The sequence below is a fragment of the Taudactylus pleione genome, unplaced genomic scaffold (assembly GCF_031769625.1).
Source record: "Taudactylus pleione unplaced genomic scaffold, aTauple2 ptg000256l, whole genome shotgun sequence".
NCBI classification, from domain to species: domain Eukaryota; kingdom Metazoa; phylum Chordata; class Amphibia; order Anura; family Myobatrachidae; genus Taudactylus; species Taudactylus pleione.
The window spans coordinates 25,922,059-25,947,056 of record NW_028284658.1 but is presented as its reverse complement, the minus strand read 5'-3'; the positions used below and the strand labels follow the sequence as shown (position 1 = coordinate 25,947,056).

General features: G+C 41.6%; 1 protein-coding gene across 2 annotated transcripts in view; it reads right to left on the bottom strand.

The window, feature by feature from the left end:
- PLEKHH3 (pleckstrin homology, MyTH4 and FERM domain containing H3) overlaps window positions 1–24,998 on the bottom strand; it is a 91,794-nt gene that overhangs the window by 27,576 nt on the left and 39,220 nt on the right. For both annotated transcript variants that reach the window (XM_088480757.1, XM_088480758.1), the window contains exons 2-6: window positions 18,029–18,084; window positions 4,708–4,796; window positions 4,077–4,271; window positions 2,398–2,555; window positions 969–1,092 (exon numbers count right to left, since the gene is read on the bottom strand). In XM_088480757.1, the coding sequence (XP_088336883.1) occupies window positions 969–1,092; window positions 2,398–2,555; window positions 4,077–4,271; window positions 4,708–4,796; window positions 18,029–18,084 (622 nt within the window). The remainder of the gene's footprint in view (window positions 1–968; window positions 1,093–2,397; window positions 2,556–4,076; window positions 4,272–4,707; window positions 4,797–18,028; window positions 18,085–24,998) is intronic.

Sequence of the window (24,998 nt, the reverse complement as noted above, 5' to 3'; positions counted from 1 at the left end):
CTTTGGGGTCTGGAGTCTAGTTCCAATTGTGACTCATTAAAATGGAAAAGGACATGTAACAGCTAAGTAGACTGACACAATTAAAGAGTCTATTACTTGTTTTATGCTTTCAAATATTAGGTACAGTCTGTTATCAATTCTACAACAACAAAAAACACATTTCAAGTAAACTTTTTCTATACATACGGTACCTCTTGACCAATTTTTATATATATATATATATATATATATATATATATATAAAAAATTATATATATATATATATATATATATATATATATGTTCATGTTATAGACAACACGATCAGTACTATTCAATGTACAGTACTATTCATGTCAATCTTCCCAATCGTCACGATTTTAGCAGGGAAGTCTTTATTCACAGACCCTGAAATGGTTTTGGCCAATACTGAAAATGGACCTGGCTAATTTTGCTGATCGTGCATTTTATAATGTTGGGAGGAATGTTATAACAATACAAATAAAACTGGCCATGTAACCATAATACAGATTAAGGTGTGATAGACATTGTGGAACTGATGCAGCGTTGGACACCAGTTGGCCATAATTACACCAACATTGCGTGCACATGGAAAGATGCAGATTATCACCCCTATATACAGACTTTTATGTATTTATGCACCTGGTTTCAGTGCACATTTGCACCAGCTTTATCCACAGTACAAGAGACCTGTGCAAAAACAGGCAGTGTGGCCCTCAATAAAGTTTTCCTATGTGTGAAAGTCTAATTACCACCTGGCTGCGCCCTTAGAGTTGAAAGAGGAGATGTGACTGAGTTGCATACCACTCTGCAATGCCTGTAGTTACGTGTGATCAGTTTCACAGCATGCACAGTGCAAACACATGAAAGGTCCGTGCTCAAAACTGACTTGTGTTCAGTCTTTCTCAGCCCCTATGATTATATATTATGCATGAATAAGCATAGACACACAAGGCACCGACACTCACGAGAATGATCGTCAGATCCATAGGAGAATGGTAACAGTGGAGCATAGAGAGGGTTTTTTGTATGTCGTAGAATGGGGTTGAGTTTGTAGATTTCATCCACAATATCTTTGTTGAAATGATTTTCCTGAAGAAAGTATAAAAAGGGAAACAGAAAGAAATAAAAGATACTGTAAGATTTTCTCACGGCACTGACACAATAGTGGTTATCCGCTTGCGTTGCAGATTCTAGAGAACATATGTAATTTTGTGCAACTTCCTACTTACAAAACTGCAAATTAGCTTCTGATTTCTGCAAACATCCTGTTTCACCAGAGCTTTTATATGTAGAATAGCTGAGATTATTGAATATTTTGAGACACGAAAGCTTTCTGTGGTGCACTGCTGAATATATTACAGAACAAAATAGCTTGACCTACCATATGGCTAAACCTCATGAATTTAGATTTGTGGGTCACCACATACGGAAATGGGAGATTAAAGAAAGGAGACAACTTTTGATAAAGAGAACCCAATAAATCAGATGACACACAAAAGAATATGATTTTAATTAATTAGTTTACCAAAAATAACCAAGGTTAAATGTATTTGTTGGAAAACATATGTGATCTTCTAAGACTATCAGTTAAGTTAAGGACAGTCAGGAGTCAAAGGGGTGAAAATTATCTTTAACTTCGGGAGGCCCTGCACTATTTAGAATGTATAAACTGGAGTCTAACGAAATCTGGTCTTTACCACAAAGGTTTGTTGATGCTCACTTGGTATTGGTCAAGGTGTATTGCCGAACAAATTCACATTGACCAATCCACTGCCAGGTTGATAGCAAATCGTTGATGAATTCTACGTTGTACAAGCAAATTTTGCAGTAGAATGTCGGGGTATCCGTTCATATCTGTCAAATTAAGCTCAACAGAAGGTGGGTCTTGCAGCAAGACAACAGCCCTAAACTCACAAGTTATTCTAACAAAAAATGGTCGTAGCAAAAGAAGTTTCACATTTTGGAATGCCAAATCAAATTCCAGACATTATTACTATAGAAATTCTGTGACAGAACTATAGTGGGGTGTTCCTGCAAGAGAGCCCCCTGACATCCATGAGTTGAAGGAGTTCTGTAAGGGGAAAAGGGACAAAATTCCACCAATTCAATGTGCGATAGTGATCAGCAATTACATAAATGTGTGATTGAATCATTGCTGCTCAAGAGGGTCACATCAATTCTAAAGGTTCCAATACTTTGTCCAACAAAGAAATGTGATCAATAAAAGTATATTATATTCTTTTGTGTGTTATTGGATTTATTAAGTTCTCTATATCTATTTTTACGAGATGAAGATCACAAAACTTTTAAGGTCACATTTATGCAGAAACTCTCTTGAGCATCACTGCACGTATCTATAATTTTGTAGGGCAGCCTTTAGGGAAATTCACTCACTTCAATATCTTTAATGAGCAGCTGTGTGGGCGTCTCCTGCGGGGCTTTGCTGTCGATCACTTTCTGAATGGCACACACCCAATGCACAGCCTCATTGAGATGTTCTGTATACAAGCGGTAACAGTGTTTCCTCCCATACACTGTTACATTCCAGTACCCTGAGGACACAGAGCATGTGTTAGTGGAGTGCAAGTGACAATTTATGAAACTAAACATTTGTCTTAAAGCTGGGTACACATTTAACGATGTGTTCCCAGCCGACCTATCGTGCGACGGGACCCGGCGGGGATCCCAGCATCGGTAAGTGCATACACATGGGAGCGACAGCGAATGCAGCATGGCCCTCGCTGGCGATGTTGCAGGTCTGATGGGCGATGTTGCTGACGATGTGCGGGAGCGCGCATCGTAAGTGACATTGAGGGTTCTCACTAGACAATGTTTCTGACATATCGTCTAGTGTGTACCCGGCATTACTCATAGAAATGTTGTCCCATAGAAACTTATCATAGTCTCATTACATGGGATTAGATGGATTAATAAGTGGCTCATTATTCTACCCAGGGACATAACTTGAAGAAGCTATACTGCCCCACCAAGCGGGCATGATATGTGTTACCGCCGGGCGCATCCAATCCCGACAGCGGCTATTCGACAGCGCTGGAAATCCCGATCGTCCTAAAGGTAAATATCAACTAACCTAACCCCCCTAACCCTAACCCTCCTTAGGGGTGCCTAACCCTAACCTCCCCCCCTATGCCTAACCCTAACCCCCCCTCTGTGCCTAAACCTAACCGCCCCTTCCCCGTTGCCTAAACCTAAGTCCCCCCGGGGGGGGTGCCTATCCCTAACCTCCCCCTGGGGGTGCCTAACCCTAACCCTCCCTCCCCCTAGCCTAACCCTAACCTCCCAGGGGGGTGCCTAACCCTAAGTCCCCCCCGGGAGCCCTAAACCTAACCCTCCCCCCTGCGGCTGTCCGCTCGATTGGGATGCCGGGCGCTGGTCTCCCGACGTCGGGCAAATTACAGGCGTCTACATTTAGACGCCTGTCATTCGTCCCTAGTCGGGATAAAGCAGTCTGGAAGCCGGCGGTCGGCATTTAGACCGTCGAGTTCCAGACTACATCCCCACCAAGCTACTTCGCATCTCTTTTGCTAAAGTGAAACCCACCCAGCAAGTTCTACTCCATGCTAATACTACACTGTGCTAATTACATTATTATCAATCTGAATTTGGGCATAACAGTGGCACAATAGTTAACATTGCTATCAGTGAGGTGTGTGTTTGTATGTTCTCCCCAGGCTTTCTCCAGGTCCTATGGTACCCTCACACAGTTAAAAAACCTACTGGTAGGTTAGGTTACCTCTGATTACATATTCTCTGTACAGAGCTGTATAATATAATTGCCGGATATAAATAAACAATAATAATAATAATCTGTAACACGTGGATGAACTTTATACACATTCCTTTTACAGCCAAACTGCTGCAGAAATATATCAGACTGTGAAGGATCTTACAAGTACATTCCCTCTGATACATTTATGCTTCACAACCTCACAGGCTGCTATAGTTGTAGTTCTACCCTTGTCACTCTATATAGGTATCTGACAGGCTGTGTTCCTCACCTACAATACAAAAGAAAGGAGAGCACTGGGTGCAAGTATATAAAATGTATTCACCTGTCTCTTTGTAACTTTGCTTAGATGGCCACATGACAGAACACAAGCTGGTGAGCACCAGGCTCCCCACACGTTTGCTGGGTTTCTCATTGCTACTGTAACAATCCAGGGAATCTGGAGTCAGGATAAACCAGTATTTCTTCATCCTGGACCAGGGCCTTCTCGCTTCTCCACTCACCTCACGCTGCAACCAGCCTGAGGCACAGGACAGAAAGGGAGCCGATTTAGGGTTACTAACAAAACAGTTACAACCACAACAAGCCAATCAGATATAAATTGACCAAAATTCATTATTACAGAGCAACTTTGCAAGTGTCTGCGCAGGTGCACATGTGTGTTTGCACAACACATTACAAATCGTATGGTTAGAATGGTTCACCATTAACTGTCACATGCATTGTTGTATGGATAATATACCGGAATGGGATCCGGTCAAAATCCTGACAGTTGGGATGCTGGCGCTTAGAATGCCGATGTCGGAATCCCGACACCTGTCAGAATCCCGGCACTGGCATCAGTGCAATCATTTGCAAGCTAACATAATACAATTACATAATTGAAAAATTAAGGTTTCTATGGATCACATTTTAAAAGTAAATGGTAACAGAGTAACCAGTGGTCATTTATTTACCTTTTACAATGACATCCTGGTCGTCCTTGCATGTAATCTTGTTGCTTGGTGTTATCAGACTGTGTTTTTCCTCAGAGGAATGTAACTGTCTGAAATAAGTAAAGACAGGAGCTCTTAGCCACTCACCCACAGTGGTTACATAGAATATGATAGCAGATAAGAAGCTTATACTCTACTCCTCTTCTATCTCACAAAAAAATCCTTCAGACCTGTGCTGTCCATCAGTCATGATTAATAGCCAATATGAAAGTCTAATATATATATATATTCAGCCCTTGTAAAGTAAGATATTAGGAATTATAACAAACTATCTCTGTTATTAAGAGCAACCTCCTGCTGTTCCTTCAGAGAACATCATCTTTATGAAACACATTGGATGGCCATTTTTTAGTTTATATTACCTGCAATTAGACAGTTAAATGGCTACAATGATTATATGTCAAATAACTAAAGGGAAAGAATAACACCAAACTCATTATTTATATGTGAAACATAATTAACAGAATGGTAAGGAACAGTGACGTGCGGTGAGGTCAATGGCTGGGGAGGCACACATGGAGATGGGTCTGATACCTGGGAGCCTGTCTCACCCACTATGCACTGTAACTCACCCCTCACTACACTAAGCTTCAATGTCCATTGATTCTCCCACCTGCATCACTGTGTCTTCTCTTGCTTCTGCTGACTGAGCTCCGATCTCTAAACATTGCAGTGCACTTCCTGGTCACATGACACATCCAAGGTATCAATCAGTGCTCAAGCCACACCTACATAATCAGAGGTATGCCTCTATTAGCTCTCTTTCTGTGTAGCTTACTGCCCGTGGTGTGGCCCCGTCCCCGCCTGTGCCGCCTTCTTTGCACTGACTGTGTTGCAGCAGGGCCCCAACGCAGAAGGAACGGTTCCTTGGCGCAGGGCACTGTGGGACTGGACTGGGAGAGATGTCATGACGTCTCTCCCAGTCCTTGAAGACACTTGCGCAGACTGGGGAGTCGGCGGAGCTCAGGGGACAAGCAGTTGCAGCGCTGCCTTCTGTAAGTTTAATAGTAGCGGTGCGCGTAGCAGAGAAGAAGCCGGGCACACAGTTACTATTATACATTGCAGCGGGCGTCCGCTGTAGACGAAAAGCAAATTAGAAGGGGCGATCGCAGGTGGAGGTGGCTGGTTCACATCGGCCGCACCACCCTAGTTACGGCCCTGCAGCCTTGTGCTGATTAATGAAAAATTGGGGGGGATCCCACACCAGTTTTCCACCAATTTCCCATGATCAGAACAGGCTGAAAGGTCAAGGTCTGGGTCTGGATTTCGGGGGGACCACAAGCCATTTCTTTACTTTCACTTTTAAGAAGCACTAGACAGGTCATACTGATCTGTGCAGTGCTTCTCCCAAACTCGCCTGTCTTAGACAGGTCTATTACTTGGGCGGGTTGTCCATCCATTTTTGGTCGTTTTTCAATTGTCATCTATATAAAAGTATTGATTGTTGGGCCGATGTTTTAACTTGTTCTAAAGTCGGTTTGTGGGTCATTTTCCTGTTGTTTGACTTCAGTAAATCACCAATTTGCCAAACTGACAGGAAATTGCACAAAAACAAGAGTCCGTGCGGGTTCCGTGTGAGACTGCTCGATGTTTTGAAGTAGTAGGCATTTAAAAGGCAAAACCAGGTTGATTTTGCCTTTTAAATGACTGCTACTTTAAAACATTGGGCAGTCTCTCACGGGACAGTCAGCAGGCTATTACATTTACCCCATTTCTCCAGAAGGATATAAGCACATTAGAGACTGTACAAAGAAGGGCAACTAAAATGGTACATGACCTACATCACATAACTTACCCAGAAAGACCAAAATATTTTAATATGTATAGTTTGGAGCAGAGAAGGGAAAAGGGGAACATGATAGAAACTTTAAAATATATCAAGGGTTTTAACAAGGTACAGGAGGGAACCATTCTTCAAAGGAAGAGAAGTATTAGAACACGAGGTCATGCACTGAAACTGGAGGGAGGTAGGTTCAGGGGAAATTTGAGGAAAAACTACTTCACTGAAAGGGCGCTGGATAAGTGGAATACAGTAGAGCAATTTAAACATCCTTGGGATAGAGATATTGATATCCTTACAAAGAACTTAAGCTGCGTACACACGGGACGATCTGTTCAGCATACGATATCTCTGATCGATCTCCATGAAATTCCCGGTGTGCTGGATGAACAATATCGTTCATCCACACACCAAACATAACATCAACGACCAACGATCGTTCTCCCATTTAGAAAATGAACGATATCGACCAGGTTGGCCTGCATGCAGGGACGATATCGTTATCGTCCTGCGGGAACACGCATCATTGGTCGCTGAAAGGTCGTTGGCTGCATAAAAATGAACGATATATCGTTGAACGATATCGTTATAGTTCATATCGTTCATGAAAATTGTACCGTGTGTATGCACCATAAGGATCAAATAGGATTTCAGGTTACCTTATGGTTAAAAAAGTGAGGCAGCCACTTTTGGCTCACTAAATAGATTATAGTGTGAGAGATTATTATTATTATTATTATTATTATTACCAGTTATTTATATAGCGCACACATATTCCGCAACGCTTTACAGAGAATATCTGGCCATTCACATCAGTCCCTGCCCCGGTGGAGCTTACACTCTATGTTCCCTATCACATGCTCACACACATACACACTAGGGTTAATTTTTTTGCTGGGAGCCAATTAACCTACCAGTATATTTTTGGAGTGTGGGAGGAAACCGTAGCACCCGGAGGAAACCCACGCAAGCACAGGGAGAATATACAATGATAAGAAATAGATGAAAATAAGACAAACAATGATAATCAGATTTGTGCTTGTACCCTCCAGAGGTGGCGAGCAACAATCAGAGAAAAGTCCTAGTTTTGGGTGCCCAAACTACTTCGGGCATGCTAACCAGGACTTTAGTCACATAAAGCAGCTAAACGGTCTATTTACACGCATGGGCGCCCAAAACAATTCAATATCGTCCCCTGATCTCCGATCACTTTCGAAGGGATTTCAGGCTTGAAAAAACAATTGTTATGAAGGGGTGGAGTTGGGTAGAGCTTTGATGAAGATGAGAAGAATTAATTGAATTCAGGAGGAAATCGGGATCTAGGGGCCTGATTCACTACGGAACGCAAATGCGAATGCAATAGTGATTACGCACGCAGTTCAACTGCAATAGTACGCTAATCCATTGCGATAGCAATGCCCTCGCAGTACTACACAAGGAAGCCCACTTTACTTAGCACACATCCGTAATGTTTAGCAAGACTGCAAAGCCATCCATACAATTGAGTACCATCACAGACTCACACACACTTGCAAAAGCCCTGAACACATATTGCTAACTTCCATGCACGCTATCAGGCCTCAGGCTGCGTAGGCCATCACAGTGGATAATTTATGCACGCCCCTGCAACAGTGTTCAAACGCACTGGCACGGCAACGTTCGCCCGACCAGCCCCCCGTCACCACCCACAAACGGCACTTCCTATCAATCACTCAGCGATGGGTCTGCGTAGTCATTTCGATTGCAGTCCCAATCTCAATGGCTAGTTCGCGCATGCGCACTGCGATGCACACACATGTGCAGTACGCAACAATCAGCCGATTGTAATGCGTATTAGCAACTGCGTTCCTTGCTGAATCAGGTCCTAGATTAGGAATTTGCAAGACTGGTGCAGCTGGAGAAGTGGTATAAATTTAGAAGATAAGAGGGCAAAGTACAGAGGGCCTGATTCAGAGCCGCTCGTAAGCGACCGCTCGTTCGCTCCGAGCGATGTTCGCACATCTGCGCATGTGTATGGGTCGTAATGCGCATGCGCCAACCAGTCACTGCGGTCGGAAATCGAGCGCTTGCAAAATAGCGAGTGCCTGCTAATTTGAGTGACAGGATGAGGCGTTTGTGGGTGGTAACAGGGGAAGGTGCTTGAAAACAGGGAGTGGAGATCCGAACGCAGGCGTGCCAAACGGTCAAAACGGGCGTTTTTAGGGTGTGCATAATTAACAAAGCAGCGTCATCGACCACGTCACTTGGTTGTCTCTTAGCCTGAACTGTTCGCATGATTGCGGTAGGAAAATCCTACCACAAGCACTGCGAGCAGTTCAGATGCCTTTCGATGTACTCGATTAATCTAATAAATATCGGAGATGACGTAGGATGCGAGCAGCCAGGGGGCGTCTTTACAAAATAGCGAGCGCGTGTTTCGTTCGCTCGCTCAGACATAGAGGCTTCAACAGACCGCAAAGAGTGAGCGCTCAATTTAAATAGCCGGCCCCTTTTTCTGAACGAGCGAGTGCAAATAGCGTCCGGCTCTGAATCAGGCCCAGAGTCCTGAGGAATCAGAGACGGTGCAAGGGAGGATGTGTTCATAGTAGAGACACTAAAAGAGCATTCAGAAGGGTATAAGGTGAACCAGGAGAGAACAGTGCTGCAAAGGCCAATGAAGTGTGTTGAGGAAAAGAAGGTGGTCAACTGTCTATAGAACTGTACAGAGTTCAAGGAGGAAGAAAAGGGAGAAGTTGACTGAGCTATACTTAGATTATTGGTCACTTTTAGTAAGGGCAATCTCAATGGAAGATGGAGTGTGGAAGCTTGAACATTACAGAGTCAAGATGAGAGTGAATGGAAGACAGAGTTTGAGGAGCTGAAGATGTCGGAGAGATGGAAGAACACAAGGGCCAAGAAGTGTTAGTAGGATAGTCGTTAGGGAGGCTGAAATCAGCTTGAATACAAATCAGTAGGTAAGTGGAAAGTAAGACAGCCAGAGGTGGCGTGGAAAGCAAAGGCGTATGGTGTGGAATTCAAAGGAGAAGAAGGTGCTTTAAAATGTGGGTATTCATCGGAATCACGTCCATGTCTGCATCTCGTAGGCTTTTACATAAACCCCCTAATGTTCACAGGAATAGGGGAGATGGGAGCATGGAGAGATGAGAAATTGTATGACGGAAGAAGGAACAGATAATGCTCCTCTTGCCCTATCCAGGATTCTCTGAGATCTTCCAAAATCAATGCAAAGGAGGGCTCTATTCTAACCATTAATCTATGGAGATGGCTAAATCGGGAGACACATATGCTTACAGGATAAAAAGAACATAAACAACACTGGAAAATTCAAGATGATTTAAATAAACTATTCTCAGAATACCAGCAGACATAAAATAATATATTAGGTGATGTGATAAAGCATTTGGTAAAATGGAATATAGTAGGTTGAAGAGCTCTCCAAGAAGAGAAATACATAGACACTAATGACATGTATATTAGACAAAATCATAGCACCAGCCAATACACATCATTTTTAAGAAAAGAAAATGGTATCATGCCCTCACAATCATCATGAAGGTGGTTGTTTTAACTTGTACCAAAAAAAAACTTTACATAACAAGTACTGTGGTTTATGCCTCCTTTAAAAATGAGGAACAGATTGGAAAGTTCCTGGCCTTGGAAGTACACCAAGACCAAGAAATCAACATGCTGCAGCACAGAATTATGCCTCTGAAAGTGCCTATAGTTTCTACTATGGGAAATCATTGCCCAGCGGCTGCAGGGATGTTGCAAGCCCAGCAGGAAGAAATGTTGGGACGCAGAGTTTATTTAACCACCTGAAGGAAGGGAGGGAAACCACAAGAGCTATGGGTCTGGGCCAATTGCTGCACCCAGACAGTCACATGAAGGGCACAGGAGATGGGGCGGTAATGCAGACTGAGTGTGTGAGAGGGGGGGGGGGGGGGGGGGGCTGAAGCTGAATCAGAGGCAAAGGCAGGATGATTTATGTAATGATGGTGCTGACTCAGAAAATGATACCAGGAAAGGAGATATAGGTAGCTAGAAAGAAGCATGAGTGTAAGAAGACACAGTAAGAAGGAGAATTGTGCAGAATGATATAAGTGAGGGTGTGAGCATGTGCTTCAGGAGAAAGGGTGTGAAAACAAGAAATACAAGGGTAACTGCAGTTATAGGAGGAGGGTGATTGAGCTGACTTGTAATATTCTAATCACCCACATTGTAATGTATCTATACCAGATGTGGATAAATGCCAAGAACTAGTTAGACAGAATCTAAAAATATACTGCAGCAAATACTCTAAAATACCGTGGGATTCCAGCGTGTGCACCTATTGCGGTTACATGTTTCCGTGTGACGTAATAAGCAAAGGAAGCTAATAGTGTAATATAAAGAGATTTAAGATAAAGAGGCAAACATACATAAAGTAGATTTTTTTCCTATGCATGCAACATTTCCTGTTTTTACATTTAGTAAAGCTACCGCTAGTCCTACATGAAACATGCTCAGTAGACAGTGCACCATGTACTCAACTAACTGATGAGAGTTAACACAGAGGGTGACATTTGGGAAAGATATTGGCATATTGCTCAGTTAGTTGAACTAAAACAATGAAATGGTCCTCTAACCCACAGCAACCAGCTTCCATGGTTTTTCTTCTCTAATCAAAGTATACAGCTGTTAAAGAATAAATCAAATTCCAATTTTAAAAACAGAGGTAAAGGTGCCTCTTTGGAAAATGTTTAACATTTGAAATTATTCTGCCCTTTCAATGTGAGACTGGTAATCAGCACATTTCGGTTACACATAGCTTGTTAGCAGCATTTTCACCCTAGGAATAGCTGGATCTTTGTAACTTGGACAGGAGAAAACATTGTATGGAATATGCACAAACTCATGGGGAAACCTACTTGTCTATACCACGATACAGGCAAACTGCCCCCAAAACAATATGAATCATATACATCTATTGCTGTACATAATCCTTTGCTGCTGAGCTGGTGGGAAAACAGGGAGCCGTTCTAATCAGAGCAAGACCTCGGACCTAAAAATAAACTTGTTTACGTAAATCCAGCAGCCAAAGAATTTGGAAAATGGTCCAAAAAGGCCTAGGGAGGGAGGGGCGCAGAAAGAAGTCAGGGCAAGAAAAATTGGCAATATGTGACTGCAAATTTAACCTTTTGCTTGCCAAAGACTACGAAAGCTACATTATTATATAGTAGTCAGATATTGTTCGATGATTCACTGATTTTACTTGTTAACATAAAAAGAAAAACAGCATTGAAAGAAAATAAAAGAGAATGGTTATGCTGAGCTGTTGGTAATAAAAAAAAGGAAGGAGACGAGAAATGTGATGAGGGAAAAGAGAGGGAGAGACACATATACAAGAGGAGGAAATGCTGGCTGTCTCTGTACTGTTTATTAACCTTGCCAGTGATGTTCTCCAGATGGATCTCACTATACATACATGCAGAACACTGCTGGGCCATGTCTGCAATGTATAAGGGATCTTTCACTGTCTCACATACAGAGAAACACTACAAGCCGGGGTAACTCTCCACTACAAAGAGCCAGCTCATCTCAGCCTTATCTATCTCATTACAACTAATATAATGCTCATTGTACAGACATATACAACAGCTGCAGCAACCCAGAGTTAATTCTCTTCTTATGAGTGTTTGTTGCAAACAGCAGATTCCTATAACGCTACAGAAAATATGATTTAGGAAAGCTGTAGCCTGGTTCCTGTTCTTTCAAATGGAAAGTGACCATACACTGTGGCCTACACCACCACCGCATTTCACATGCTGATAATAAATCAAACAATTATGATCGGATTATTAATATGGATCATTTTTTGGGCCACACACGCTGTGATGCTGACCCTGCTGCCTAATAGTGGCTGTGACAATACAGTATGCTCTGGTATGTACTAGACACTGTATTATCATTATCATTTATTTGTAAGGCTTTTCCCTTTAATTATTTGATATATAATAACTATATAAATAACTGGTAATAAATAATAAATAAATATAATCATTGTAGCCATTTAACTCTCTAATTGCAGGGTAATATAAACTCTAAACGACCATCCAATGTTTTTTATAAAGATGAGGTTCTCTGTAAGGCACAGCAGGAGGTTGCTATTAATAACAGATTGGCAGAGACAGTTTGTTACAGGTACTAATGTATTACTGTACAAGGGATATATATATATATATATATATAAATATAAAATATTGTGGCATGAGTACAGCTTTACATGTGTCTTTGACTATTACAAATGTGTGTGTGTTGTTGTTTTTTTCTGGAGGTAACGGAGGACCAGTGTAGGGATTTGCAGAGTAATGAGGCGGATATGGAGTTGTCTTCTCGCAGCATATAGGAAGGATTGTAGAGGGATAATGCAAGTGATGGGAAGGCCAGATTGCTGGAGGTAACGGAGGACCAGTGTAGGGATTTGCAGAGTAGTGAGGCGGATATGGAGTTGTCTTCTCGCAGCATATAGGAAGGATTGTAGAGGGATAATGCAAGTGATGGGAAGGCCAGATTGCTGGAGGTAACGGAGGACCAGTGTAGGGATTTGCAGAGTAGTGAGGCGGATATGGAGTTGTCTTGTCACAGCATATAGGAAGGATTGTAGAGGGATAATGCAAGTGATGGGAAGGCCAGATTGCTGGAGGTAACGGAGGACAAGTGTAGGGATTTGCTGAGTGGTGAGGTGGATATGGAGTTGTCTTGTCGCAGCATATAGGAAGGATTGTAGAGCGATAATGCAAGTGATGGGAAGGCCAGATTGCTGGAGGTAACGGAGGACCAGTGTAGGGATTTGCAGAGTAGTGAGGCGGATAAGGAGTTGTCTTGTCGCAACATATAGGAAGGATTGTAGAGGGATAATGCAAGTGATGGGAAGGCCTGATTGCTGGAGGTAACGGAGGACCAGTGTAGGGATTTGCAGTGGTGAGGCGGATATGGAGTTGTCTTGTCGCAGCATATAGGAAGGATTGTAGAGCGATAATGCAAGTGATGGGAAGGCCAGATTGCTGGAGGTAACGGAGGACCAGTGTAGGGATTTGCAGAGTAGTGAGGCGGATATGGAGTTGTCTTGTCGCAGCATATAGGAAGGATTGTAGAGCGATAATGCAAGTGATGGGAAGGCCAGATTGCTGGAGGTAACGGAGGACCAGTGTAGGGATTTGCAGAGTAGTGAGGTGGATATGGAGTTGTCTTGTCGCAGCATATAGGAAGGATTGTAGAGGGATAATGCAAGTGATGGGAAGGCCAGATTGCTGGAGGTAACGGAGGACCAGTGTAGGGATTTGCAGAGTAGTGAGGCGGATATGGAGTTGTCTTGTCGCAGCATATAGGAAGGATTGTAGAGGGATAATGCAAGTGATGGGAAGGCCAGATTGCTGGAGGTAACGGAGGACAAGTGTAGGGATTTGCTGAGTGGTGAGGTGGATATGGAGTTGTCTTGTCGCAGCATATAGGAAGGATTGTAGAGCGATAATGCAAGTGATGGGAAGGCCAGATTGCTGGAGGTAACGGAGGACCAGTGTAGGGATTTGCAGAGTAGTGAAGCGGATATGGAGTTGTCTTGTCGCAGCATATAGGAAGGATTGTAGAGGGATAATGCAAGTGATGGGAAGGCCAGATTGCTGGAGGTAACGGAGGACCAGTGTAGGGATTTGCAGTGGTGAGGCGGATATGGAGTTGTCTTCTCGCAGCATATAGGAAGGATTGTAGAGGGATAATGCAAGTGATGGGAAGGCCAGATTGCTGGAGGTAACGGAGGACCAGTGTAGGGATTTGCAGAGTAGTGAGGCGGATATGGAGTTGTCTTGTCGCAGCATATAGGAAGGATTGTAGAGCGATAATGCAAGTGATGGGAAGGCAAGATTGCTGGAGGTAACGGAGGACCAGTGTAGGGATTTGCAGAGTAGTGAGGTGGATATGGAGTTGTCTTGTCACAGCATATAGGAAGGATTGTAGAGGGATAATGCAAGTGATGGGAAGGCCAGATTGCTGGAGGTAACGGAGGACAAGTGTAGGGATTTGCTGAGTGGTGAGGTGGATATGGAGTTGTCTTGTCGCAGCATATAGGAAGGATTGTAGAGCGATAATGCAAGTGATGGGAAGGCCAGATTGCTGGAGGTAACGGAGGACCAGTGTAGGGATTTGCAGAGTAGTGAAGCGGATATGGAGTTGTCTTGTCGCAGCATATAGGAAGGATTGTAGAGGGATAATGCAAGTGATGGGAAGGCCAGATTGCTGGAGGTAACGGAGGACCAGTGTAGGGATTTGCAGTGGTGAGGCGGATATGGAGTTGTCTTCTCGCAGCATATAGGAAGGATTGTAGAGGGATAATGCAAGTGATGGGAAGGCCAGATTGCTGGAGGTAACGGAGGACCAGTGTAGGGATTTGCAGAGTAGTGAGGCGGATATGGAGTTGTCTTGTCGCAGCATATAGGAAGGATTGTAGAGCGATAATGCAAGTGATGGGAAGGCCAGATTGCTGGATGTTCAGTAGTCAAGGCAGGAGATAATGATAGAATGGTTTTGGTAGGTGGCAAAGTCATGAGCAGTGCAGAAAGAACAGCGGGTGATGGAGAAGAGCAGAGGGCTGATAACTGTGACGAGGTGACGGGTTGGTCAATTGCAAGTTATTTTGTTTAAGATCTATAGTTTTATGGAGTCGATTTATTATTAATGGTATAATTGTTAGTATCAGCAAGGACAAATCAATCTAAAAAAATCTAGAAATTGCAGCACAAGGTTAGTCTGTGATATTAAAGGTTTGTTCCTGGAGCTGTTAGTCCTTGAATAACTGCTCATTTGTGACTTATTGTGTATGGTGCATAAGTTACATTAATAAAAGGTGAGCCATTATGATACAAACATAATTGTACAGTACTGTGTGTAATGAGATTGTACATTCATGTACCTCTCCAGCACTAAAATGTCCACAGCATTCAAATACCGCCAACAATGTTGCAATATGACTAATAGCTGGAGAGGCTTGTTCTCCTGTTATACAATCCCATTCAGTTTAAATTTAACGCACTGATTTACAGTAAATGAAGCTAAGCTTATTGAAATCACGAGTTGCATCAACTCCTTGCTGGAAGTGGCTTCCTTCACTTCATTAGGTGAACACCCTGAGGTATATTTGCTAAAGTTCGATTTTAGTTGATTTTGCTCAATTTAGAATCGATCAACATCGATGTTGTGTTTCTGTAGCTAACAGAGAAAATACTGATGGACAATAAGGTTTAATATGGGCCCATCTCCTACACAGAGTTGAAGCAGCCATTTTGCTGACTGTACTAATATTCATGGGAATATGGCATAACTATTCACACAGACTCCAGCACTCTGTAACTGTGGTCTGGTCACTATTCAAAGACAAATATAAACAAAAAAAAGTGTGAATCGTTCAGTAAATCAGATAAAGTGGAGAGTGATAAACGACCAGCCACTCAGCTCCCAGCTGTCATGTTACAGGCTGTGTTTGAAAAATGACAGTTGGGAGCTGATTGGTCGGTCGTTTAGCACTCTACACTTTATCACTTCCCAGAGTTTCATACATCTTCCCCTATATTTCTTAACTATGTTCAAATAACATAAGTGTATATGGGGACTATTTATAAAGCTTCCTTTTACTTAAATCATGTAGAAACCAGAGATAGAGATAGAGATATCCCGTGCAAAAGGCTTACTAGCGCTGTAGTGAAGTCCCAATTATTATCAATAGGGACGACTACAGTCTGGCACCTATTATTTACCAAGCTCTGAAAAGCTACACTTGGCCCCATTGGCTGCTGCTTTGTGCCTTTGGAGGCATTCTCTCAGGAGAGGGAGCTTGCGATCCCTGTCTTACTAAATGATACTTTGTCATAAAAAGCAGTGATGTGATGGTGGTCATTTTGCTGGCAAAATCTTTGCAGGGAAAGCCCCTTTTCCGAGCTGCTGTCACGGCAAGATATTTTTGTTATACAGCCCTGTAAAAACATTTCTTATTCTTGTGGGACAACGAATGTTAATTTTCAGGACTGGAACACATCTTTTGTTAAATAGGGCCTATATACCTTACCCCCCCCCCTATAGTTTAATCAATATTATTTACAATGCAAGTCTGACAGGGCCAAAGTTCAAGGGCATAAGTCAGGTTACAAAAAAGATGTGGTGCCCAGCATAGAATTCAAGCTTGCCATATATGTCTTTATTACTACCATGTACTGTACATACATTAAGATTACACCTGCTATATTTGTGTTGGAGTTCTGCAACAATTTAAAATATCAATTAAGATTTTATATATCAATTAAATAAATACAAAAATTGATTTTAAAAATGACCTAGGCCACTGAGCATGAAACTGTCTCATCATCGTAGGCCTGCAGGAGGCACAACATCAGACTGATAGTACAACATAGGTGCCAAAATTTGGAAATCATTTCCAGGTTAGTCTAAGCCATCAGTCACTTCATAAACGTAAATGCTTCGTAGACCTGCATTTCAACAATGCATTTCAAAATCCCAGTGATACCATATGTCAAGTTCCAACAAAAATAAACTTTCAAGCCAATGCATTTGATATGTTGTTTACTTGCAGATGTATTCCCAATCCAAATGTCTCTTATACTGCTTTTATACCTAAATTCCGAGTCTAACCTGGAGGTTGGAACAGGGTTCCAAACCAGATCAGACCCGGAATTTAGCCAGCGCCGCCCCAGGAAATTCCCGTGTCAGCGCCGTTCACACCGGTCTAATGTGACCCGGCCCTTCCGGCGTGGAAGTGGACACTTGGAGATGACGTCATCTCCAAGCGCCACTGACCAGCATGAGGCACGCTCCAGTTTATCGTGACCCGGATCGCGCATTTTACACTGCAGGGTTCCACGGGTCATTCCCTTGTTAAACCCTGCAAGTTACCTGGGTTGGATTGCCGGGTCACTCAACCCGGGAATCCAACCCTGTCCCCTTTTACACCAAGGAGCTACCCGGGTTAACCCTGCAATAACCCAAGTTTTAGCTCTGGTGTAAAAGGGGTATTAATGTGTTTAAGTTTTTTTAATGCATTGACTCAAGCAATAAACATTTTGTAAACTGCAATGCTGCCACAATTCTTCCAAATGCCTGTAACAGAAATACTGGATGACTGAAAACATGTAGCCAGATAGCCATAAATCCTGTCTGATATTTAGGTAAAAATGCAATAAATAATAATAAATACAATAAATAATAATAAACACCTAGGGGAGATGTACTAAGCCTTGGAGAGAGACAAAGTGGAAATAGATAAAGAACCAACCAATCAGCTCCTAACTGTCATTTTTCAAACACAGCCTGTAAAGTGGCAGTTAGGAGCTGATTGGTTGGTACTTTATCTCTCTTCAAGGCTAAGTACATCTCCCACAATCTTAATTACAGTTAGCAGTGAGAGTCACACATATGTAATGCCCTCTGCAATTCATTCATGGATCAATAACCTTTGCTTACCTTTCCAAACCATTGGCTGAACGGATTGGCTGGGTCACACCAACATCTGGAGACCCCTATTAAATTGACAAGAGGAAAATTAGTCTACTCATGAGAAGACAAATGTTACATAGCTTTGTAATGAGGCTGAAACATTAATGACAGAAACATGTTTAATATTCTGAAATTACACAGATACTAAGCAAAGTAAAGAACCAGTTCTGATCTAGCTGCATTTTTGCTGCATATTTAAATATGTGCGGTTGGGTTTATCGTCTACCAGACAAAAATCGGATTAAACAACTTATTACAGACATTTTTTTTCTATTTTCGGCTCCGTGCAGCTAGTGTATTACATTATAAGTGCAGAAAGTGTATTAAGGTACCAACAGTTCTGAGGCAGAATGCTCACAGTAACATTATGACACAGGATATTGCATGTTAATTAGCATCTGATCTGAGCGCAGGTAAAGGGAAGGCATCACTCTGACATCAATTCTTTCATAGAGTACCCACCAGGGAGGCTACCTGTGGAGACTGTCCCAATGATGACCCAAACATTTATGTGGGAACCGCAGGTTACTATAAATTCTGTTTAAACCGCAATTGTGACTGTAGTCCATTATTCTCTGTAGCCCCAGTTGTTGCCTCATGCCATTAATATGTAATATTGCTGTGTTGAAGGTTCTGGTGTTTGAGAAAAGTTCTCTCTTGTGACTGATCAGAGAAGAATATAACAGCACATGATTCTGAGGAGGACACAGTGGAATGTTTTTGTCTGCACATGCATCCTGTTTTGGTTGTAAAGAGTCACAGTTCAAAATTACTTTCATAAACGCATAACGGTGACATAGGACTCTGTATTCAGATGGTAAAGCTGCACCTGCCATAGGGCTGCTGCAGGTTTGGATGATGGGACTGATGGTGGCGCCTAATGATGCACCAAGTGGTATTTCAGCGTCCACTGACACTGAAAGTGGGCATCTCAGCCCTTGCACATTCAGATGTACACCAGGTAAGGGCTTTGCAATGGCATTTTATCTGATAACAATTAAATGCCTTACAAATGTATTGCTTTGCACATGTTGGAGGTAATGAGGAAATGAGAACCATTTTTCTGAAATATTTCATGGCTGTCCTGTGTTAAACCCGGCATTCTAAACCATCACCGTTCTAATCAAGCTGGCAGAAAGAATCAGTCACAGTAGCGAGGTGCGACAAGAAAACACCCAGAAGGAAGTTGTTCCAGGTGCCAGTGATGGTGGTGGCAGCTACTACTCTCCTACAACTGGTGCGCAGTTCACAATTACAGTTGGTAAGTGCCTGTTGGTCAAGTATCACCTCATTCTGAATTGTCCAAAACTTATTGCCTCAAGAATTGTAGTATCCTCAAAGCAGCATAAGAGGATGAGAGTGCAGGCCTGGCTGTCAGGTGATAACAGATGAGTGTAATAAGCCCAATTAAAGACATCTAACTTAATAGCTTTAGTTTCACTTGCTTAGAATAATTCTGCTGGAGTCAGGATTCAAAATCCATAGCACCACTGTTCCAGTAATCAAGGGGAGGGACAGGAAATAAAGAAGGGCGATTGTTCCACTCTCAGAGAATATGGCAAACACCGTTGCAAAACATTATAGTGTTTTTTTCAATGAAAGAATTCATCTAAAAACAGCTATTGCAACATTTACATGGTTTTATTTACTTTGACAACATCCACGGTGAGCTGGTGTTAGGCAGGTGACTCTGCACGATGCTTTACACACGGTATCCCAATACATAATAGTAGCTAAGAGTTCAGAACTATACATTCAGTAGTTCAAAAATGTCGTTCTATAGGGCTCATACCCGCTGGTGCTTAATGCAAACATTTTTTCCAACCACTTTAAACACTAGTAAAATGCGTGTAAATGGATCTGATGCATTGTTTTATTGTTGCCATACGCTCTGCGGTTTTTAATAGCATTTGCTAGTATTATGGTAGCTTTCTGTTGCATTCTGGTTTTCAGCATGTTGTTCTATGCTTCTATTATTGAGTGACATATTTTGTGATACAGAATCACCGCTGTCTGACACAAGCCACACATATCATATTTATTTAAGAGAAAAGTGGCAGTTGCTTCAGTTGAAGAGAAAGGGGCTGAAACAGTCAACATGTGTTTAGATACTGTAGCAGGTCTACTTCTATCTACACAGGCACATTTCCATACTGTAACTGCAGGGAGGAGCACATTTCAATGGGAGTGTGGGAAATAATGTTGGCGTTACTGTTCACACTCTTGCTCACCCTCCATGATGGAAAAGTGTTTAGGTGGATGTCGCCTTAGGGGTCCTTAGTCTATGACATCATTTTAAAGCAACATTAGATTGTCACATTGCTTATTTAAACATGGTTATTTTGCAAGCCTTGCATGTTTGCAAATATGAACATTCATCTGATTAATATGACAACTATCAAGGGTTATTAATGACAAATTTCTAATGCGGAACAAATCGGAATTTTTGGTTTGATTGTCTTATACTCCTTTCACACCAAAATGCCAGGTCCAACCCGGGTTTTTGAACACATTCTAACTCATGTCATACTGCACATTGGACCCAGGAAGGCCCCATTCACACTGAACCAGTGTCAGCTGTGCAAAATTTGTGTGTGTCAGGACAAATAGAGATGTTCAGTTTTACTCTGTTCTGTTCACCAAATTAGCGCATGTTCGAATTTATCTTATTGGCTATTAAAAACACGTGATATCTGGACAGCCGTAAGATTTGGTTTTCAGATCAGAACTTAACAGCGCCAAAACCAAACAACTCATCTTTAATTACATATGTACTTTTTTTCAGGCTCACAAAGATGAGGTCATAAAAAGTAGGTGGTGACTCATCACTGAGCGCACCAGAAGCTCTAATCAAATCTTTTTACCGTGACCCTGGTCGGATAACACGGGTTGCACTGTCCTCACCACACCATTAGCCAGGTCGTTGCCGTGATTGACCTGGTAGCTTCCAGGGTCCGATTCCTGAGTAAGATTAACCAGGTTGACCCTTTTTTAACAAACCTGGACCTGGGTTGCTCCGGCAATAACCCGAGTTAAAAGTTTGGTGTGAAAGGGGTATAACTAGATCGCTTAAAAATGAACAGCTGATCGAAATGCTATTGCTACTGCGCATTTGTTAGATTTGCAGTGCTCCAGAACACCCAAATCACCATGTTTTAATTACCATGTACATTAATATAATTAATTGATTGTAATCACCTTGAATATTGATACCTGAAAGAAATTCTTAAACATGACCTGTCAGGGTATCTTTAGAAACAAATTAGTTTATGACACTTCATTTTATCTTGGCAGCACAAGCAGTAGCTGCTCTCACTTAAATAAACTCAAAAACTCCTATTTTTTTCATGTGAGAGTCTTGAATTTGCTACAAAATGAGAAGAGCTTAATATTTTCTCAGTCTTTTCCTTTTTCACTGACTGAGGAACATGGCTGGGTGACATAGAATGTGGTTTGGTCAGATTGGGTAATAACTTAATGTGTCCTCTTTTCTTAACTTGTGTGTATGGTGGTTGGGTCGTGGGATGATAAATAACATCTCAACCTTATACACTAAAACAATTTTAGTTGTCTCATCTAACACACAATTTATGTAATATAACCATGTTCACCATTATTTACATATTTTTCAAATATTTTCTACATGTCATCAATTGACACATTGTTAATTTATTGCTGGCTAATTTGTACACTGATTACAAATATCCAAAACACTAAGGGGCCTATTGATAAAGCTGGTTTTTCATAAAATGATGCATAATTTCCGGTAACCCACCTATGTAACAACAGCCTAATGCCGGAAATTTCACAGAAATCTCCTGCAACAGAATAAATACTGCTGCAGACCACAGTACCCATTATTATCAATGCGCAGTGTTAGTTTCCCAGAAGGAATCTTTAAAAAAATTTCAAACTCCTCCAATACCCCCAGGATGTAAATCGCAGAGACTGTGCTTATCGCTATTGCTGTCCCTATGAGTTACATTTAGTACACAGTGGGGACAATCATCTAAAAATAATATGTACATTGAAAAAAATTTGCTGCATTTCCGTGATTCTTAGTACATAGATCACTAAAACTCATGATAATATGCTGGATGTCTACAAACAGATAACATGTAGAAACCAGTGAAAATATAGAATTCAATGAATTTGGGCATTGGTTTAAGGTAAACAAAGACCAAAAAATGGCTGTTGGGAGATAATAAAAAATGACGGCAGTCCTGAAAGTGTAGTAACAAAACCACAGCCGCCTTTTCCCTGGACAGTGCAGACCTTCTGTGCTGTCTCTACCTGTGTATCATCATCATAATTACATCCCCCCTGTCACACACAGAAGTCTAGATGTGGTGTGTATGGCTCCACCTAGTGCCTCATTCATACGAGGAGTGGGTGGTCTGGCCTGGATCCAATAGGCGTCTCCACAAATTGCTGTGGTTCAAGGAGAGCACATTTAAACTAGTGGCATTTTCCTAGAAGGAATTGCTAAACTAAGGATGTCATTTGTTATAGAATTGTACATACGATCTGTGGTTAGTCCAATAAAGTGAACTGTTCCACCTACTACTGTTCCTCAGAAAGGTGGGCTTCAGTGACTTATAATGCAGATTGTATGTCTGGTTAGCTCATTGTTGTCTGCTATTAATGTGGTCTAGGTCACCACTATGTAAAACTAAACTAATGACTTTTAAATATTAATAACAATTATTGAGTCATTTTATGTACCTATTTGGAGCTTATTTATTTAGAAAGGGCAAGCTTTATTAATATATGCATACATTTCTAAAAAATAAATAATGGAATAATAATGTATAAACAGAACATGATGGCATCATTAGTAAAACTGTGTTTTAAAAAAACTGAGGCACATCCTATGGTAAAATACATTTACATAATAGTAACCTGGGATTTCTGTGACTTCCTATATGCTTAGGCTTGCCATATCATCCCTTTAATTCAGGAAACATGAATCACACCGGTTCTGTGGTGTGTAATTCATATGTGTTCCGTATTAAAGGGAGTGATATGGCAAGACTATACACAGTATGCATATCAATTATATCAGACAGTTCATTATCCCATGTACAATTTCATTATGATGGGTCACAACCAATTATACTATACTGTATGTCACCATTATAGCACCGAACACTCCTCCTTTTTCAGAATTCTGCCGCTTATACCTGTCAGAGCAGGAGAGTACAGAAAGGTACATGCTGGGTACACAGTTGTCGATATATATCGTTCGTTTGATGAACTATATATTGCGGGTGCATTAGCGGATGTGTAGAGTACACCCGACATGTCTGTTAACTACATTGTTCACAGACATATCAGGTCAGCTCTGCAGCACAGCCGATGCAGATATATATTGCAGATATTGGTACGTCTGCCTGTGTGTTCGGGTGACCCGACTGTCTGTACACTGGCTGCAGGGACCGCTGACACTTACATCACAACAGGGCAGACAAATATAAATGCCCGTCCCGTTGTGATGTCAGGCCAGACATATCAAGCAGCTGATTGGTAAGTGTGTATAGCTTACAAATAGGCCGACCGAACGACGGATGGAAAGCCTTCACTAGGTATTTAAATGGAAAATGTATATTGTATTTGTGTACACTTTTACACCAAAGGTATAAAGCCTTGCAGCATTCTGTATGTGTCTATATACAACACCCAGGAGACCAATACTTGCAATACTGTACTCTTTGTATAAATGAAGCAATGAAAATATATTGGCAGTTAATTTGTTAACAATGTATCAATTGACTATTGAACTCTCATAAAGAGAGAGAGCATTCAAACAAGTAATAACTTCAACACCAGGTGGCGCATCACAATTTAAGGGGAGTCTTCTAAATGCTTTGTCTTTCATCTGCAGTTAGTGTTAGCAAGACAGGCTGTGTGTTTATTGTGTATTAAAATTATTTATTTTATATACTTTATTGTAAGATTCTGCTTTTTGACACATATGGTCAGCTTCAGGTCAGCTATGGTCAGGAAATTTTAGATGAATGTCTTTTTGACCAATTGCCCATCAGGCAACATATACATATACAGTACTGTGATAGAAAGTCCATAATCCAAGGGTCACAATAACTGTGGCCAATAACCAACCACCTGACACCTCATTCTGTGACAAATCCAAACCCTGGGACCCAAACTGTAAACTGAGAAACCCATTAAGACTTCCTCCCCAGTCAGTCCATAATTTGTACCCAAACATAAATAGATATATATCACCATACAGCCCCACTTCAACTGGGGACCTCAACACAGGCTGTGGCAAACATCACTTAACAATGTTCCAATTATTTAGTATTGTACGAAAGTATTTCTTAATTGTATTGTTATTCATGTAATCAATTTTATAAAATTTTGTATTTTTCGATATATATATATTTTTTAAATTATTTTATCATTTCAATACCCATTTTCTTGTACTTTATACAGAGCAGCTTGGATTATGTGTAGCATGGATGGTGCTGGAAGCATTCCTTAGAGAATTTGGTCTATTATGACATGATAGCATCACATAATTACTGCAGATTTGTTAGTTGCACATTCATGCTGCAAATGTCCAGCTACACAACATTGACCACAGAATTGGTCACTGGATATTTTTGTTTTATACCCCAAAACTGTTGTTTGGTCAGAGTAAATCTGGGTACATACATTAGACGAAATTTTGAACGATTTTCCAGATTCCGACGGATCGGAACGATCGATTGATCAAATCGTCAAGTATGTACGCACTATGGGCCTGATTCAGAGCCGCTCGTAAGCGGCAGTATGCTCGTTCCGAGCGATGTTCGCACATCTGCGCATGCGTACGGTTTATAATACGCATGTGCGAACCAGTCAGTGTGGCCGAAAATCGTTTGTTCGCTATATAGCGAATGCCTGCTACTTTGAGTGACAGGATGAGGCGTAT